The following is a 19784-nucleotide window of genomic DNA, read 5'->3' on the forward strand; positions in this document are numbered from 1 at the left end:
CCTGCGCCTAAGGGTTGTAGGGGGGAAAACTCTGACTGTTGTTTGTGCGTATGCACCAAACAGCAGTTCAGAGTACTCGGCCTTCTTGGAGACCCTGAATGGAGTCCTGTATGGGGCTCCAGTAGGGGACTCCGTAGTTTTGCTGGGTGACTTCAACGCCCACGTGGGCAACGATGGAGACACCTGGAGAGGCGTGGTGGGGAGGAACGGCCTCCCTGATCTAAACCCGAGCGGTCGTTTGTTATTGGACTTCTGTGCTAGTCATGGATTATCCATAACAAACACCATGTTTGAACATAAGGGTGCTCATAAGTGTACCTGGTACCAGAGTACCCTAGGCCGAAGATCAATGATCGATTTTGTGATCGTGTCATCTGATCTGAGGCCGCATGTTTTGGACACTCGGGTAAAGAGAGGGGCGGAACTGTCAACCGACCACCATCTGGTTGTGAGTTGGATCAGGGAATGGGGGAAATTTCCGGATAGACCTGGTAAGCCCAAACGCGTAGTGCGGGTGAACTGGGAACGTCTGGAGGAGGCCCCCGTCCTAGGTATCTTCAACTCACACCTCCGGCTGAGTTTTTCTAGCATTCCTGTGGAGGTTGGGGACATTGAGCCGGAGTGGGCTGTGTTCAAAGCCTCCATTGCTGAAGCTGCGGTGGCTAGCTGTGGCCTCAGGGTCTTAGGCTCCTCAAGGGGCGGTAACCCTCGGACACCGTGGTGGACACCGGTGGTCAGGGAAGCCGTCCGATTGAAGAAGGAGGCCTTCCGGGATATGATATCCTGGAGGACTCCTGACTCGGTTGCAGGGTACCGACAGGCCCGAAGGGCTGCAGCTGCTGCCGTGTCGGAGGCTAAGCAGCGGGTGTGGGAGAAGTTCGGAGAGGCCATGGAGAAGGACTTTCGGTCGGCACCAAAGTGTTTCTGGAAGACTATCCGGCACCTCAGGAGGGGGAAACGGGGAACCGTCCAAGCTGTGTACAGTAAGGAGGGGACTCTGTTGACCTCAACTGAGGAGGTCGTCGGACGTTGGAAGGAACACTTTGAGGAACTCCTGAACCCGAATAACACGCCCTCTATGTTGGAGGCAGAGCTCGAGGTTGATGGTGTTTCGTCGTCAATTTCCCTGGTGGAGGTCACTGAGGTAGTCAAACATCTCCGCAGTGGCAAAGCCCCAGGGATTGATGAGATCCAGCCAGAAATGCTAAAGGCTCTGGGTGTTGAGGGGCTGTCATGGTTGACACGCCTATTCAACATCGCGTGGGAGTCGGGTACAGTGCCAAAGGAGTGGCAAACCGGGGTGGTGGTTCCCCTGTTCAAAAAGGGGGACCAGAGAGTGTGTGCCAATTACCGGGGTATCACACTTCTCAGCCTCCCTGGTAAAGTCTACTCCAAGGTACTGGAAAGGAGGGTTCGGCCGATCGTCGAACCTCAGATTGAAGAGGAACAATGCGGTTTTCGCCCCGGACGTGGAACTACGGACCAGCTCTTCACTCTCGCAAGGATCCTGGAGGGGGCCTGGGAGTATGCCCATCCGGTCTACATGTGTTTTGTGGATCTGGAGAAGGCGTATGACCGGGTCCCCCGGGAGAAACTGTGGGAGGTGCTGCGGGAGTATGGGGTAAGGGGGTCTATCCTCAGGGCCATCCAATCCCTGTACTCCCAAAGCGAGTGCTGTGTTCGCGTCCTCGGCAGCCAGTCAGTTTCGTTCTCGGTGGGTGCTGGGCTCCGCCAGGGCTGCGCCTTGTCACCAATCCTGTTTGTGATATACATGGACAGGATATCGAGGCGTAGTCGTGGTGGGGAGGGGTTGCAGTTCGGTGGTCTGAGGATCTCGTCACTGCTTTTTGCAGATGATGTGGTCCTCATGGGATCATCGGCCTGTGACCTTCAGCACTCACTGGATCGGCTGGCGGCCGAGTGTGAAGCGGCTGGGATGAGGATCAGCACCGCTAAATCTGAGGCCATGACTCTTAGCAGGAAACCGATGGATTGCTTACTCCGGGTAGGAAATGAGTCCTTAGCCCAAGTTAAGGAGTTCAAGTACCTCGGGGTCTTGTTCGCGAGTGAGGGTACTATGGAACGTGAGATTGGCCGGAGAATCGGAGCAGCGGGGGCGGTATTGCGTTCGCTTTACCGCACCGTTGTGACGAAAAGAGAGCTGAGCCGCAAGGCAAAGCTCTCGATCTACCGGTCGATCTTCGTTCCTATCCTCACCTATGGTCATGAGGGCTGGGTGATGACCGAAAGGACGAGATCGCGGGTACAAGCGGCCGAGATGAGTTTTCTCAGAAGGGTGGTTGGCGTCTCCCTTAGGGATAGGGTGAGAAGCTCAGCCATCCGTGAGGAACTCGGATTAGAGCCGCTGCTCCTTTACTTAGAAAGGAGTCAGCTGAGGTGGTTCGGGCATCTGGTAAGGATGCCCACTGGGCGCCTTCCTTGGGAGGTGTTTCAGGCACGTCCAGTGGGTAGGAGACCTCGGGGAAGACCCAGGACTAGGTGGAGAGATTATATCTCAACACTGGCCTGGGAACGCCTCGGGATCCCCCCGTCAGAGTTGGTCAATGTGGCCCGGGAAAGGGAAGTCTGGGGCCCCCTGCTTGAGCTGCTCCCCCCGCGACCCGACCCCGGATAAGCGGAAGAAAATGAGATGAGATGAGATGAGCATGGATATACCTCAACGCCAATGACAGGTATCGTCCTTTCAAACATAATCCATTCAAAATATGCACACAAAATAAAACAATTGAAAAAGCTTTGCCTAAAAGGCTGCTTTCCAGATAAGGTCAGATAAAAACATGGCTTGCTGACTGGAGGACGATAGGATCTTAAAAGATGATCTATAATCTGATAGTAAAAACCGGCCCTACAGACACGCAGCCATTTATGGTAGGCTGACACTTCTTGATCAGGTACGTTGAACAAGGTAACGAGTATACGACATACCCAGAAAAGCGCTTCTTGCTTATGGCAGCGGAGATTTATTCAATTAAGTGACCAGACTGATTAGACTGTAAGCGGACATCAATGTAAAATGACAGCAGCAACAAGACAAAAACAACACTTGACGTTCTGAGTGAGCAGTCAGCAACCCAAGTGCACAGACAGTTGGCTGTGCGGTACAATGAGTGCTTATTTCGGACACTGCTTCTATGAAGTGTTGGGCCTGACGCCTCCTACTGCGGTGGCCTCCCCTCCGTCTTCCCTACTCCACCGGCCGTGTGTTTCACCGGCTCATCATCCCCTCAGCCCCCTCATACATGTGTGTCACCAGGGTTGATAGAGCGATTAAAGAGAGACACGGAGAAAGAGAAGAGAGAAAGAGAGAGCGAGAGAGCAAAGGAGGGGGAGGGGGATGGAGGGAGAAAGAGAGCGAATGAGACAGAGAGAGAGAGAGAGAGAGATATTCGAGACATCATACAACCCATTACGAACTATTCAAGGATGAATCAGAAGCAGAATCCTTCAGTTCTCACCATCCAGACGGCGTTTAGAATCAAGATGGCCGCTAGGTGAATTTGGGCCGTGCCATATCAGGGCCGGGCGCTAAGCTAACAGGGCTAGCCAAGGGATTGCATTAATCGGGATGCACACAGACTGTAATACGACTGGACTGCTTTGCTGGATCAATCAACACTATGACTTACTTGACCATACTGGTGGCTCGCAATGTTCCACACAGAGCCAGAATGAGAGAGATTGAGCCAGAAATAAAGAGAGACAGACAGACTACTCCAAACTCCAAACCCACAAAATGTAATCATTTGATTCATAAATAATGGCGGAGTGAGTGAATTGTTAAGGTATTGCATTTAGTGGAAGTCCGTCAATATTTCTATGAAAGAGAGAGAAAATACAGATAAATTGCATATTGAAAGAGACATTGAAGGAGAATGCATTTGTGCAGAAGACAATACATGCAGAATGAAAATGGGTGTGTGCAATTGGGCAGAAAGAGAGGAAGGGACACCACTGTGTGAAAGGTTAATAATTCAGACTTGCATAATGTGGTGAGGGATCCAAACATCGGCATGGATTATCTGTATAGACTAAAGGGAATTGGCGGACAAGAGTGCAAGAGATGATTTCTAGTAAACTCATCCAGTCTATTATCCCTTACTCAGTCCCCAGTGGAGTGGAGACAGCTGTCTCATCAGTGTGTGTGTGTGTGCGTGCGTGCGTGCATTGGGTGATGACATCAGCAGCATTCAGTGTAAAACACTGTCTGATGGCATCTCTCTCTCTCTCTCACACTCTCTCTCTCTCTCTCTCTCTCTCTCTCTCTCTCTCTCACACACTCTCTCTCACACTCTCTCTCTCTCTCACACTCTCTCTCTCTCTCACACTCTCTCTCTCTCTCACTCTCTCTCTCACACTCTCTGTATCTATGTCTCCCTCTCTATTTTAATCAATGTAACCATGTCAGCTAAATAAGGTCATCCCCTAACCATTCCTTCATACTATTGCTCACCCTGTATATTGTGCTTCCTTATGTATAGACAATATGTGTGTTTATGGATTATGTATATGCAATATATCTGTGTATATGGATTCAAACATCTTGTATGTTCTCAAAGTAGGCCTAATGAAAGCCCTCTCGTTGCAGAGAGCATCTTCAAGGAGCAGTTGTTGTTGTCCTATAAGTGTTGACAGGCGGGGATGGCTAGTGGTTGGGAACAGATATATAAATATATATGGACATAGATATAGTCTCAATTTAGGCATGAATCAATTCACAACACAGAGAAACCTTTGATGTGTTGCCATGGCCAGTGCGGATAAGCTGCCATACCGTGACTAACCCAATAAACAGGAATCTAACATAAAGAATCCTTAGGGAGGCCATCTGAGAACATTTAGAACATCTAGAGGGAATGTTGAACCTTCAACCCCCTCGTGAGTGAACGAGATAGAGAGAGACAGAGAGAGAGATCGAAAGTTGGTGAGGGAGATGGAGCTAAACAGGGAGAGAGAGCTAGACCTGGAGATTGAGCTGGACAAGGAGAGAGAGCTAAACAGGGGAAAGAGAGCTAAACAGGGAGAGAGAGCTGGACCTGGAGATTGAGCTGGACAAGAAGAGAGAGTTCATCAGGGGAAAGAGAGCTAAACTGGGGAAAGAGAGCTAAACAGGGAGAGAGAGCTGGACCTGGAGATTGAGCTGGACAAGGAGAGAGTTCATCAGGGGAAAGAGAGCTAAACTGGGGAAAGAGAGCTAAACAGGGAGAGAGAGCTAGGTGGGGGGTGAGGCAGATTGGGCTAGACAGGGAGAGAGAGTTCATCAGGGGAGAGGGAGCTAAACAGGGAGAGAGAGCTAGGTGGGGGCTGAGGCAGATTGGGCTAGACAGGGAGAGAGAGTTCATCAGGGGAGAGGGAGCTAAACAGGGAGAGAGAGCTAGGTGGGGGCTGAGGCAGATTGGGCTAGACAGGGAGAGAGAGTTCATCAGGGGAGAGGGCGACAGAGAGAGACAGGGAGCGAGCGCTTGAGAGGGGACGAGCGAAATAGAGGTAGACAGCGAAAGATTACTAGACGGGGCGAACGAGGAACAGCCAGACAGGGGCGAGCAAGAGCTAGACATGGGAGAGAGGGCGCTAGAGCGGGACAAACGGGTGAACCAATGAGAAGAGAGAGCCTCATGACTGCAGCGGCTCCATGCCGGAGTTACGACTCCAGGGAGGGAGGGAGGAGCGGAACAGACAGGGCTGTAGAGAAAGACCAATGGTAGAGAATCACACAGCTGACCCTCATGGTAGAGAATCACACAGCTGACCCCCATGGTAGAGAATCACACAGCTGACCCTCATGGTAGAGAATCACACAGCTGACCCCCATGGTAGAGAATCACACAGCTGACCCTCATGGTAGAGAATCACACAGCTGACCCTCATGGTAGAGAATCACACAGCTGACCCCCATGGTAGAGAATCACACAGCTGACCCTCATGGTAGAGAATCACACAGCTGACCCTCATGGTAGAGAATCACACAGCTGACCCCCATGGTAGAGAATCACACAGCTGACCCCCATGGTAGAGAATCACACAGCTGACCCTCATGGTAGAGAATCACACAGCTGACCCCCATGGTAGAGAATCACACAGCTGACCCTCATGGTAGAGAATCACACAGCTGACCCTCATGGTAGAGAATCACACAGCTGACCCTCATGGTAGAGAATCACACAGCTGACCCTCATGGTAGAGAATCACACAGCTGACCCCCATGGTAGAGAATCACACAGCTGACCCTCATGGTAGAGAATCACACAGCTGACCCTCATGGTAGAGAATCACACAGCTGACCCTCATGGTAGAGAATCACACAGCTGACCCTCATGGTAGAGAATCACACAGCTGACCCTCATGGTAGAGAATCACACAGCTGACCCTCATGGTAGAGAATCACACAGCTGACCCTCATGGTAGAGAATCACACAGCTGACCCTCATGGTAGAGAATCACACAGCTGACCCTCATGGTAGAGAATCACACAGCTGACCCTCATGGTAGAGAATCACACAGCTGACCCTCATGGTAGAGAATCACACAGCTGACCCTCATGGTAGAGAATCACACAGCTAAGCACAGCTAACCATGAGCCCCCAGAACAACAGGTACACACACACGCACACACACACACTCTTACTTACGCTGGTGACCCGTCGGTATATCTGCGCTGCGTTCTGGCACTCCGAGTAGGGGTACTCGGAGGTGGCCATCTCCAACATACACATGCCGAAGGCGTACACGTCCACCAACTCGTCGTACTTCTCCTCGTACATCTCCGGAGCCATGAACTCCGGGGTGCCTGGGGAGACAGGGGTTCAGGGATGGCTGGCTGGGGGGTACATCCTCTATCAGCAACACTGTCCATCGCAAGCTGGAGCTTATGTGCTATATTGTTTCTCGATGGGAGTGAAATTGGGGGTTTCAATGTTTTTTATTCCTTTACTTCACACGTAAAGAAAATATGTTGAATGCACTGCCGGGATTATACGATGTACGTACGATTTAACCTTGTTCCCTTGTTCATCCTGCTTGTCCAGAATACCCCACCAAATGTCAAATGAATCAATGAACCCATGCTAAATGCATTGAGGTCTCAGATTGACATCGTAAAAGCATTTGCCAACATAAAACAAGGAACCCTTTGTTTAAGTCAGCAGTCATAAATGTTGCCCATATCTCATTGACAACGGTTGCACCTAACTTTATTTAAGGCCTACTTCATGCTCATGTGTTCAGGAACCCCATGATGGTGGAATCAGTAGGGCTTCCTGTGGACCACTGATAGAACTTGCAGTACCAATAGTTTGGTGGGATCCCAGCTCCCATCTGTTTCTAAGTAAGCTACCTAATGGTTTTCATATGGAGCAACTGGTTCCTTGACTTATGGCAGGAAAGGTGATTTTACATTCAACCATGATTGATAGAATAACAGTCTCTCTCTCTCTCTCTCTCTCTCTCTCTCTCTCTCTCTCTCTCTCTCTCTCCCCCTCCCTCTCTCCCTCTCTCTCTCTCTCTCTCTCTCTCTCTCTCTCTCCCCCTCTCTCTCTCTCTCCCTCTCCCTCTCCCTCTCTCTCTCTCTCTCTCTCTAAAATGCTTCATAATTAGTGAGGTTTGAGTTGAATAAAAGTTGAAAGCGAGAGACTGCTAAACGACTGCTAAATAGTTTCTTGGATCTGTAAAATGTTACTACATGTTTGTTTAATGTTTCACTGTGATGTGTGGGGTGTTTGACTTGGCTGACTCACTGAGTTCAGCGACTGAAGGACAGAAGGGCTGACTGACACCCGGGGACATTAACCACAAGGGTTGCTTCAGAAGCACTTGAGATTCATTTGTGTGTGAACTTGTACGCTACATCGCTATAATGCACGAATAAACATATCACTCGCTCTCTCCTGCTTCGTAAACTGAGCCATGTGCATTCCATACGAATGCACCCTAATTATAGGCCCTGAAGCACGAAAGGTGTGTGTGTGTGTGTGTGTGTGTGTGTGTGTGTGTGTGTGTGTGTGTGTGTGTGTGTGTGTGTGTGTGTGTGTGTGTGTGTGTCTGTGTGTGTGTGTGTGTGTGTGTGTGTGTCTGTGTGTGTGTGTGTGTGTAAATGCTAAATGTAAATTCTTTGTCTGATATATGTTCCTGACCTTATCATGAACATATTCATGCCAAGAACATACACATTTACAGCGGTAACAGCATTGACATAAACATATTCATGTCATTAATATTCAGTTTCAACTTAAGTTAAACTGACAGAGGGAGGCTCGCTACCACAAAGAGACGGAGAGAGAGGAATAGAGGAGAAAGTGAAATCCCCCTTCTGCCTGTGGGTGCCTGCATGCAGCCAGATAAACCTCGAGGATCCTCCTCCTCCCCCTCCTCCCCCTCTTCCTCCTCCCCATCTTCCTCCTTCCCCTCCCCCTCCTCCACCTCCTCCTCCTCCTCTCCCCCTCTTCATCCTCCCCCTCCTCCTCCTCCCCCTCTTCATTCTCCTCCTCCTCTTCATCCTCCTCCTCCTCCTCTTCATCCTCCTCCCCCCCTCCTCCTCCCCCTCCACCTCTTCATCCTCCCCCTCCTCCTCCCCCTGCCCCTTTCCCTCCTCCTCCCTCTCCTCCTCTCCCTCCTCCTCCTCCTCCCCCTCCTCCTCTCCCTCCTCCTCCTCCCCCTCCTCCTCCCCCTCCTCCTCCTCTCGCTCCTCCCCCTCCTCCTCATCCTCCTCCTCATCCTCCTCTCCCTCCTCCTCCTCTCTTTCCCTCCTCCTCCTCCTCCTCCTCCTCCTCCTCCTCTCCCTCCTCCTCCTCCTCCTCCTCCTCCTCCTCCCCCTACTCATCCTGTTCCTCTCCCTCCTCCTCCTCCTCCTCCTCTCCCTCCTCCTCCTCCTCCTCTCCCTCCTCCTCCTCTCTTTCCCTCCTCCTCCCCCTCCTCCTCCCCCTCCTCCTCCTCCTCCTCCTCCTCCCCCTCCTCCTCCTCCTCCTCCTCCCCCTACTCATCCTGTTCCTCTCCCTCCTCCTCTCCCTCCTCCTCCTCCTCTCCCTCCTCCTCCTCCTCCTACCTATCACGCTCTTGGCGAAGGAGGCCCTCTTGAGCGTGGCCAGGCCCAGGTCCCCGATCTTCACGGAGCCCGTGGGGCCGGTGATGAAGATGTTGTCACACTTCAGGTCCCGGTGGATGATGGGGGGGGTCCGCGTGTGCAGGAAGTGGAGGCCTTTGAGGATCTGACGGCACCACGACCGCAGAACCTTGATCTTCATCACCTTGAAGCGCTTCAGGTAGCTGGAGGACAGGAAAACAGGCTCATTAATGAACAATAATAACTAATTGTTCATTAATAACACACTGGAAATGCACATTCACTGTTGCTGAAGCTCAGTCACTGTTTGGTTTGACGGGATGTGAACTTGTAGCTATCTGCTGAAGCTCATCACTGTTTGGTTTGACGGGATGTGAACTTGTAGCTATCTGCTGAAGCTCAGTCACTGTTTGGTTTGACGGGATGTGAACTTGTAGCTATCTGCTGAAGCTCAGTCACTGTTTGGTTTGACGGGATGTGAACTTGTAGCTATCTGCTGAAGCTCAGTCACTGTTTGGTTTGACGGGATGTGAACTTGTAGCTATCTGCTGAAGCTCATCACTGTTTGGTTTGACGGGATGTGAACTTGTAGCTATCTGCTGAAGCTCAGTCACTGTTTGGTTTGACGGGATGTGAACTTGTAGCTATCTGCTGAAGCTCAGTCACTGTTTGGTTTGACGGGATGTGAACTTGTAGCTATCTGCTGAAGCTCAGTCACTGTTTGGTTTGACGGGATGTGAACTTGTAGCCATCTGCTGAAGCTCATCACTGTTTGGTTTGACAGGATGTGAACTTGTAGCTATCTGCTGAAGCTCATCACTGTTTGGTTTGACGGGATGTGAACTTCTGAGCTTCTGATACATTGGGGTGGCATTGCGAAGTTACTGTCAAACATGAGCATGTGAGTGTTTGATGGCATGAAGTGTGTGTCACACATAGACTTGACCCATTTAATATCAAGCTATGGCTAAGGTCGCTATTTTGGATCACAGTGCTTCATACCAAACATCTTTCTCTTTGCCTAAACACCAGTTGATCCTGTCGACATTCATCGTCAACATCGAAGATTTTCCCAGCAGCTTTATTTCTTAGATCTCTTGCAGAGGTAAAGCATACTAATCTTAGCAATGATAAAATTCAGACAGAAGCCACATCAAATTGCCATTACCTTGTTGATTCTGGGCCCTATGGGTTGAACGTGCAAAACATTTAAAAGCAGTGACATGTGGTATATTTGCATTAGCAATCACCTGATAGCTGCATCTGCTTTGTGTTAGCGGCATTACATGGCAGTTAGTTGGTCATAAAGGCTGGCAATGCTATAAATTATCTTTGGAGATTGTAAACAAACCCGCCCTCAATGATAAAGTGATTGACGGGGCTGTTTTCTACCAGAGGGATACACAGCGGTGAGCTATAAATCTTTGTACTAGTAAGCTTGTCAGAGGAACCACAGAGCTGTATATCCTGTCATACCAGTTTCCTGCTACAACAGAGTTTGACTGTTTCAGTTAGAGTGTGAACACATGTATTGGTGTGTGAGTGTGTGTGTGTGTGTTTGTCTGCGCATGCGTGTGTGTGTGTGTGTGTGTGTGTGTGTGTGTGCGTGCGTGTGTGCGTGCGTGCGTGCGTGCGTGCGTGTGTGCGTGCGTGTGTGTCAGGATGGTTCAGGATATGCTCAAAGGGATGCTGATATTTGCATGTTGTCGTCAGTCATGGCTTCATGACTTCTTTCACAAAGTATTTTCTTTTGCAGTAGGTGAGGCTTTAGTTTTGGCAGGTACAACGCAGGCCTATGATTGCCAGCTAAGCCTCATTGGATAGGAGTGTTTTTATCTAAGTATTCAGCATGTTCCTGTCCTGATTCACACACATCGGCACCAGAGGGTTTCACAGGAGTCTGACTACTGAAATGACGGCCATGACTTTCTGTGGTCCTTCATAGGATTAAGGACACAAACAAACAGGATTGGTTTTCCCTTATTCTTGAAAATATTAAACTGACGTGTGTGACATTGCTTACAGGGAGTTCCTCCCCATAAGGTGGGTCCAACACAATACCCTACAGCATATTAGTGAGTCACGATCGCACAGCAATGAGCAGGTGTACGACCTGCAACACAAGCTGTGCATGAGCGAGACATGAGCCTGATTGAAGCGGCTTTATGGTTGGGGGGGGGGTGTTCTGAGTAAACAACATATTTTCACGGAGAGCTATAGAACAAGCAGAGTGTTTGTGAAGAACATTCTGCACTATAGTCAATGCTAAGTGATAGGGTTAGCCTAACCCTAACCCAATGCTATGTGCTAGCTCTGTTAGCGGCTAGCTCTTAGAGATCTATTGGTTAGCGGCTAGCTCATAGAGATCTATTGGTTAGCGGCTAGCTCATAGAGATCTATTGGTTAGCGGCTAGCTCATAGAGATCTATTGGTTCTCTCGCACTCTGAGCTGACATTTGGGGAAAATGCTTTGCATCCATTATGGACACAACAAAACTGAAAGCTAATGAAACCTAGGTATGCTTTCCCCAGGGAGAACGATTGGAATTTGTTTATGCGCGGCAGTCTCATATCATAATTAATTGACATAAAGGGAAGTGTTCATCACTGTATTCTGTTGACTGAATCCACGTATAACACACTACTGCACCAGTCCCCACAGAGGGGGTTGCAGAGGGGATCGCTTTGACAAGAGGTATAGTGCGTAGCGTTAGTGCTGCTTAAGCTAGCAGGCCAGAGGTCAAACTCTCCTGCTGAAATGACTGATGGCTGACCAGAAGACTGATCAGGTTTCACAGCAGATCCATCGGTGTGCATACCCTTTGATTTCCCCCCACCACCACCATGTACTGTGACACAAGGATCTCCCCTATCTCTCACTCCCCCTATCTCCCTGGCAACAGTGTTGACATACATGCTGGACCTAAGGCCAGAGACTTGAAGCTCTCCTGGTCAATATCTGAAAACACTCAACCACACACACACACACACACACACACACACACACACACACACACACACACACACACACACACACACACACACACACACACACACACACACACACACACACACACACACACACACACACACACACACAGACAAGGGTCGACTAGAGTTTCCATTGTGGGTCATCTTTTACTACCTCTCCTCTTTTCTTTCCATCTCTCTCTCGGACAACGTCCACATTCCTGTGCTCAACTCTATACGTTTTTCTAGTTAGTGTTTGAATTCTTAGCTGCTCTGTTTTAAATTCTAGCAGTTAGAAGTATTCAAAATGTACCAATCATATCTCCCATATTCTTTTTCTTTTTACTTTTGATTAAGGTTTGAGAAGAGAAGAAATTATACTGATCATTGTCCTAGATCAATTTCCCTATGAATTATTAGCGAAAGTGATGCATGTCCGGCCCTGCTCTCCACCACAACATGTGACCGTAATCCTCCACACAGGGCCATCAGTGCTCTGTGTTGTCCAGTGGAGGGCGCTACTGATCCAGCACGTCCTAGCACTGGCCTAATTCCTCATCTTATTATTCATGCTGTCACAAGTTGTTGTTTTGCTTTGGTCCGTGTACCAGCCGGTCATTCTGGCTGACTGCAGGCCATATCTGAATGCCTGTCTGTCTGACCATTGTGTGCGTTAATTAAGTATGAGCATGTACAACGATCCATATGTCTATCTCTCATGTCTCATGGCCCTTCATCATAACTCCACGTCCTGCCGGCCTCGTTGTCTGCCTCCTCCTGTCGCTCTGTCCATCCTCACACTCCTAGTGCCCCACTGTCTGCCCTACCCCTGACAAACACCCTCCTAGTGCCCCACTGTCTGCCCTACCCCTGTCAAACACCCTCCTAGTGCCCCACTGTCTGCCCTACCCCTGTCAAACACCCTCCTAGTGCCCCACTGTCTGCCCTACCCCTGTCAAACACCCTCCAAGTGCCCCACTGTCTGCCCTACCCCTGTCAAACACCCTCCTAGTGCCCCACTGTCTGCCCTACCCCTGACAAACACCCTCCTAGTGCCCCACTGTCTGCCCTACCCCTGTCAAACACCCTCCTAGTGCCCCACTGTCTGCCCTACCCCTGACAAACACCCTCCTAAGTCCCCACGCACACAGGCACACACACACACACACACACACACACACACACACACACACACACACACACAGGCATACGCACACACACACACACACAGGCACACGCACACACAGGCATACGCACACACACACACACAGGCATATGCACACACACACACAGGCACACACACACACACAGGTATACGCACACACACACACACACAGGCACACGCACACACACACACAGGCACACGCACACACAGGCACACACACACACACACACACACAGGCATACGCACACACACACACAAACACACACACACACACAGGCACACACACACACAGGCATACGCACACACACACACAGGCACACACACACACACAGGCATACGCACACACAGGCACACACACACACACACACACACCCACACACACAGGCATACGCACACACACACACAAACACACACACACACACACACAGGCACACGCACACACACACACAGGCATACGCACACACACACAGGCACACACACACACACACACGCACACACACACAGGCATACGCACACACACACAAACACACACACAGGCACACACACACACAGGCATACGCACACACACACACACACACACACACACACACACACAGGCATATGCACACACACACACAGGCACACACACACACACACAGGTATACGTACACAGACACACACACACACACTGGCACAAACACAGGCATACGTACACACACACACACACACACACAGACACATACACACACACACACACACACACACACACACACACAGGCACAAACACAGGCATGAGTACACACACACACAAACACACACACACAGGCATACGTACACACACACACACACACACACACACACACACACTGTACACCGTCTGGCTCTTTCAGGAATGAACAGAATCTGCAGCAGAAGCAGCAGCTGGCCGGTGTGCCGGCGTCCCAGCAGGCATTGCGGCGATCCCAAAGTGCAGCACTCTAGAGGAGCCCACCATAGCACCACCCCCACGCTGCCCCACTAAGCTTTCATTATGACAACTCTGCCGCTCGACAGCAGAGAGATGGACCGCCATGTGTTGCGCGAGTGGACAACCGAAGCTTACGCATCCGCGTGACCAATCAGTTATTACACAATGAATCACTTTGGGCACGATGGGGGGCTGCCGAAGTGACAGTGTGGAGGGAGAGCTACCGCTGAGTCCACACGGGCGAACACGGACACACACACACACACACATACACATACACCCTAATATTCTTCATTTTATTTGTGAGTCGTAATTGTTTTATGTGTGTGTTGATGTTGTGTGTGTGTGGATGTTATGTGTGTGTATGCATGTATGACTGCACTCACGTTTTGAGCGTGCCCGACGTCATCAGCTCGGTCACCAGGACGATGCACTTCCTGCCCTTGGAGGGCCCCTCCCAGGAGTCGTAGAAGCGCACGATGTTGGGGTGCTGCAGGCCCTTCAGCATGCCCGCCTCCTCCTTGAACCGCTGCCGCTCCGACTTGGACAGCTTACGGTCCTGCAGGTCGAGAGAGGAGAGGGCTGAGTGGAGGGGCTGTTGGGGGCCACTGACTGAGGAGAGGGGCCCCTGACTGAGGAGAGGGGCCCCTGACTGAGGAGAGGGGCCCCTGACTGAGGAGAGGGGCCACTGACTGAGGAGAGGGGCCCCTGACTGAGGAGAGGGGCCCCTGACTGAGGAGAGGGCTGAGTGGAGGGGCCACTGACTGAGGAGAGGGGCCCCTGACTGAGGAGAGGGGCCACTGACTGAGGAGAGGGGCCCCTGACTGAGGAGAGGGCTGAGTGGAGGGGCCACTGACTGAGGAGAGGGGCCCCTGACTGAGGAGAGGGGCCCCTGACTGAGGAGAGGGGCCACTGACTGAGGAGAGGGGCCCCTGACTGAGGAGAGGGGCCCCTGACTGAGGAGAGGGGCCCCTGACTGAGGAGAGGGCTGAGTGGAGGGGCCCCTGACTGAGGAGAGGGGCCACTGACTGAGGAGAGAGGCCACTGACTGAGGAGAGGGGCCCCTGACTGAGGAGAGGGGCCACTGACTGAGGAGAGGGCTGAGTGGAGGGGCCACTGACTGAGGAGAGGGGCCACTGACTGAGGAGAGGGGCCCCTGACTGAGGAGAGGGGCCACTGACTGAGGAGAGGGGCCCCTGACTGAGGAGAGGGGCCCCTGACTGAGGAGAGGGCTGAGTGGAGGGGCTGCTGGGGGCCACTGACTGAGGAGAGGGGCCCCTGACTGAGGAGAGGGGCCACTGACTGAGGAGAGGGGTCCCTGACTGAGGAGAGGGGCCCCTGACTGAGGAGAGGGGCCCCTGACTGAGGAGAGGGCTGAGTGGAGGGGCCACTGACTGAGAGGGGCCCCTGACTGAGGAGAGGGGCCCCTGACTGAGGAGAGGGCTGAGTGGAGGGGCCACTGACTGAGGAGAGGGGCCACTGACTGAGGAGAGGGGCCCCTGACTGAGGAGAGGGGCCACTGACTGAGGAGAGGGGCCCCTGACTGAGGAGAGGGGCCACTGACTGAGGAGAGGGGCCACTGACTGAGGAGAGGGGCCACTGACTGAGGAGAGGGGCCCCTGACTGAGGAGAGAGGCCACTGACTGAGGAGAGGGGCCACTGACTGAGGAGAGGGGCCCCTGACTGAGGAGAGGGGCCCCTGACTGAGGAGAGGGGCCACTGACTGAGGAGAGGGGCCACTGACTGAGGAGAGAGGCTGTCTGGGGGCCACTGAGTGTTGAAGGGTGCACACCTGTCTGGGTGTGAAACCCTGGCAAACGGCTCGCTGTCTTCACCACAGACATCCGTTACCAATAGAACTTGTTTTATTGGTCACGGGCCGTTTCAGGTCGAGCACGCCTGCCCTGGACGCGGACAATAGCAGGAGCGCGTTGGTCTGTTATTTTCCGTACTTGTATGGCGATTGACAGTTATTTGTGACAACAAACTTTCTCAAACTTGGTACTGGGACGAGTTGTTTCAAAGAAACACATTGACTCAAAAAGACGAAAGCCCTTGATTGCTGTTGTTTGTCGTGGCAAGATCGTGCTCCATCTGTATGTGTATGACGGATGATATTGGTAATGGCTGTTGTGGTGAGGCTCGAAAAAACGTTCAATAGTTGAATCACCCAGACCGGTTTATCCTTTCAAGCCAACGTAATTCATGGGACAAAAGGCGAGTTCTAGTCCGAGCATGACCTCACAGACAGTCCCTCGTTGGGTGAGGCAGCCATCGTGTGTGTAATGAATGCTCTGTCCTGGTTTTTAAGAGGTGTGATTTATTTTTAAGGATGGCATCCTGTGAACATGCAAAGGGAACCACAAAAGACAAACAAGCTGAGAGAATGGGGTACTCTGTCCTGCTATTTTTACTGGGTTGGTTTTGGTCATATTGCTTTTTGATACTGCTTTCAAAACACATTCCTGTTTAAATCCAATGGTCAACAAAACAATGAAATACTTTACGGAGATAGAAACAGAGAGCCAATGGAAGGGGAGGTGGTGAAGATAGAAACACTAAGAGAGGATGAACTTCCATGAGCTACCATCTCCATGCGACACGCGCAGCCTGCATAAAAAAATAATAAAAAAAACTGCATTCAGTGAGCCCCACCAGTGTAACAAGCACGAAAAGAGGATTCTAGTCAAATAAAGAGGGGATATAATACACGGGGTTGAAGTCTGTGAGCTTAGCAGCAAGATTTAAATGAGATCTTTATTCGTGTTTCCCCATCCAAACCACACGGGCCGCAAGGAAAACAATGATGCAGTCTACATTCTTACACACTGAACAATACTTTTATGAAGCAGATTCACAGAAAACCACAAGGAAACTCACACAAGGATAAAGATGCACTGATGCAGGCACACACACACACACACACACACACACACAACACATACACACACACACACACAGTGATTTTTACAAGCATTCCAACTCACGCGCACACTTGCAGATTGCAAAAGGGTAGTGTGGCCAGTAAAGAAGATCTTGTAAAGTAAGGTTATAGGTATGCATCCTGCGTGTGTGTGTGTGTGTGTGTGTGTGTGTGTGTGTGTGTGTGTGTGTGTGTGTGTGTGTGTGTGTGTGTCTGTGCGTGAGTGGGTGCTTGTATGTGCGCGAGTCTAAATACAATGTAAAGAACACCAACATGTTATAGCAGCATAGTGAAATTATATATTCAGCTAGGTTTTAAGAGACCTACTTTCTCCAAAAAGAATGCAATATTTGAGAGCTGTGTTTCTGCGTGTGTGTGTGTGTGTGCGCGCGCGCGCGCGCGCGCGCGCGCGCGCGCGCGCGTGCGTGCGTGCGTGCGTGCGTGCGTGCGTGTGTGTGTGTGTGTGTGTGTGTGTGTGTGTGTGTGTGTGTGTGTGTGTGTGTGTGTGTGTGTGTGTGTGTCTGTTTGTACACACGTGCCTATGGAGGTATTGATGTAGCCAGCTTTGTAGCTTCACCGTGGCTGTGTCTAACTATAGTTGACACATTCAGTGCATTGCTAACCCAAAAATAAGCAGCAACACAATGCTGCTTGACAAACAAGGCAAGCCAATCTCAGTGGCTGTGGGCATATATGGCCATCATTTCCTGAACAACAATGAGCCATAAATTAATTAATAATATGTTCATGTTTATTGCATTACAGTTATACATAACCAATAGGAGCTTCTTAAATCCTAACATGGATAAAAAAAGATTAAACAATTATGGAAAGGAATGTGTTTTCAGTAATCAGAGAATCTGAGTAATGCGCTCTTTTTAATGAAATCATATGACAAACATGGGCAATGATTGTGATTAATTTGACCTGCTTCATATAAGGTATTAACAATAGATGGTACAAGTTCCCTAGCAGTGTCCAAGAGGCTTCACAGCTGTCAGCTGTTTTGTTGGTAGTCTTTATGATTAAGCTTTTGACAAACATTTTGTGCATCAGATCTCTGTCGATCATCTCCTCTACCATCCCATGACTCTCTTAAGAGCATCATTAAGACAGAAAGAGACAGAAAGAGACAGAGAGAGAGACAAAGAGATGCAGAGAGAGAGAGACAAGAGGGAGAGGCAGACAGAGAGATGACTTCTATCTGCCTAACCTAGTCTGCCCCCTTCTACTCCAGCGATGATGGTCCATTAGTAACATACACACACACACAGGAAAATTTATTCAAGCTCGAACTTGAAAACCCTCCCTCTTTGTCTCCGTCTCTCCCCCATCCTCCTCCCTCCTCCCATCTACCTCTGGCAGCAGCCTTTCCGTCAGCCGTCGCCTCTGAATCAAACCTACACGATGATCTGGTGTCAAACTGCTCCTCAGCCCCACAAATCCCCACGCTTCTGATGGGAGAACCATGATGTTATGGACCACAGATCAGGTCACTTGACGTGTGGATGTGAATGTGTATGTTTGTGTATGTGTATGTGTATGTGTGCGTGTGTGTGTGTGGTCACCTGACTGACTGGAAGCCAACATTCCATTTCCCAGCAGCACTTAGCTGCAGACCCTGAGCTGATCTTACCCCTGCGTAATACTTCCCCCCAGGGCCTTAAGAGATTTCTTCCATTTTTCTGTGTGTGTATTTGTGCGAGGAAGGTAATGTGTGTGAGCGTGTGAGGCTAGGGTCACTCCGGCGTCTAGGTTATACATGGAGGGAATAACGTAGGCGCGCCGACAGGGAGGTTAAAGGGGAGCTTCCAGATCTATTAATAATGTACTGTGTACCATTCATTCGGCTGGAAAACCAAATTACTGCACGTCTACCGGCTTTTAACTTGCACTTAAAATGTACTGTTTAATGCACTTAAATCAAGACATAGAGAAGGGTCCACTGATTGAACTGAACAAAATTGGCTTTGGGTAAGATGATTAATTTGTGCCTTTGTCTCTCTCCCTCCCTCTGTCTCCCTCTCGTCCAGGCTCCCCCTGCCTCTTTCTATCCATTCCTGCTCTTCATCTCTTACTTGACCTCATCGCTCCTTCTCTGTTCCAGGCTTCAAAACATCATGGGACTTCAGTTTACCGCACTCAAAATATCCCCACTCATCGTCACTCATATCCTCACACACACACAGACACACACCAATAAAAAACACTCACAAAGAGATCATTCATCTGTGTGTGCGAAAACAAAAAGTCTCATCTCTCTTTCGTGTGTTTACCGCTGTTTTTCTCACCTGCCATACACATCAAGCATTGGCTCGGGTCGCTGGCCGCCCAAACCAAAGAGGCCGCCCTGGCAGGACTCTGCCGCCCTGCTACAGGCAGCCTCACAGCGGAAGGCAAACATCACAGTCTCATACGTCCATAGATAAACATATTGGATAATATTCAATGATATGGGAGAGACCAGGCAGGCAGCTAAAGAATCAGGGGAGAGAGTAGGCGAACCTGCTCTGCTGTCCTTTCCCCAGGAGGCCTCACTCCGGCCTCTCTGTGATCATCTACTCTGGTCTGAGAGTAGGCGAACCTGCTCTGCTGTCCTTTCCCCAGGAGGCCACACTCCGGCCTCTCTGTGATCATCTACTCTGGTCTGAGGGCAACCCCCATCTTGGAGTTGAAGCGCAGTACAGAGACGAAAAGACGTTGACCT

The 19784-nt window shown here is 50.5% G+C and overlaps 1 protein-coding gene across 1 annotated transcript in view; it reads right to left on the reverse strand.

Annotated features, from left to right (window-relative positions):
• Positions 1–19481, reverse strand: part of LOC132456596 (serine/threonine-protein kinase WNK1-like) — an 83254-nt gene extending 63773 nt beyond the window's left edge. The window contains exons 1-4 of the mRNA XM_060051008.1: positions 19369–19481; positions 14541–14786; positions 9056–9276; positions 6648–6805 (exon numbers count right to left, since the gene is read on the reverse strand). Coding sequence (XP_059906991.1) covers positions 6648–6805; positions 9056–9276; positions 14541–14786; positions 19369–19481 — 738 coding nt within the window. The remainder of the gene's footprint in view (positions 1–6647; positions 6806–9055; positions 9277–14540; positions 14787–19368) is intronic.
• Between the last annotated feature and the right edge of the window lie 303 nt (positions 19482–19784).

Source organism: Gadus macrocephalus, chromosome 4 (genome assembly GCF_031168955.1).
Source record: "Gadus macrocephalus chromosome 4, ASM3116895v1".
Classification (NCBI taxonomy): domain Eukaryota; kingdom Metazoa; phylum Chordata; class Actinopteri; order Gadiformes; family Gadidae; genus Gadus; species Gadus macrocephalus.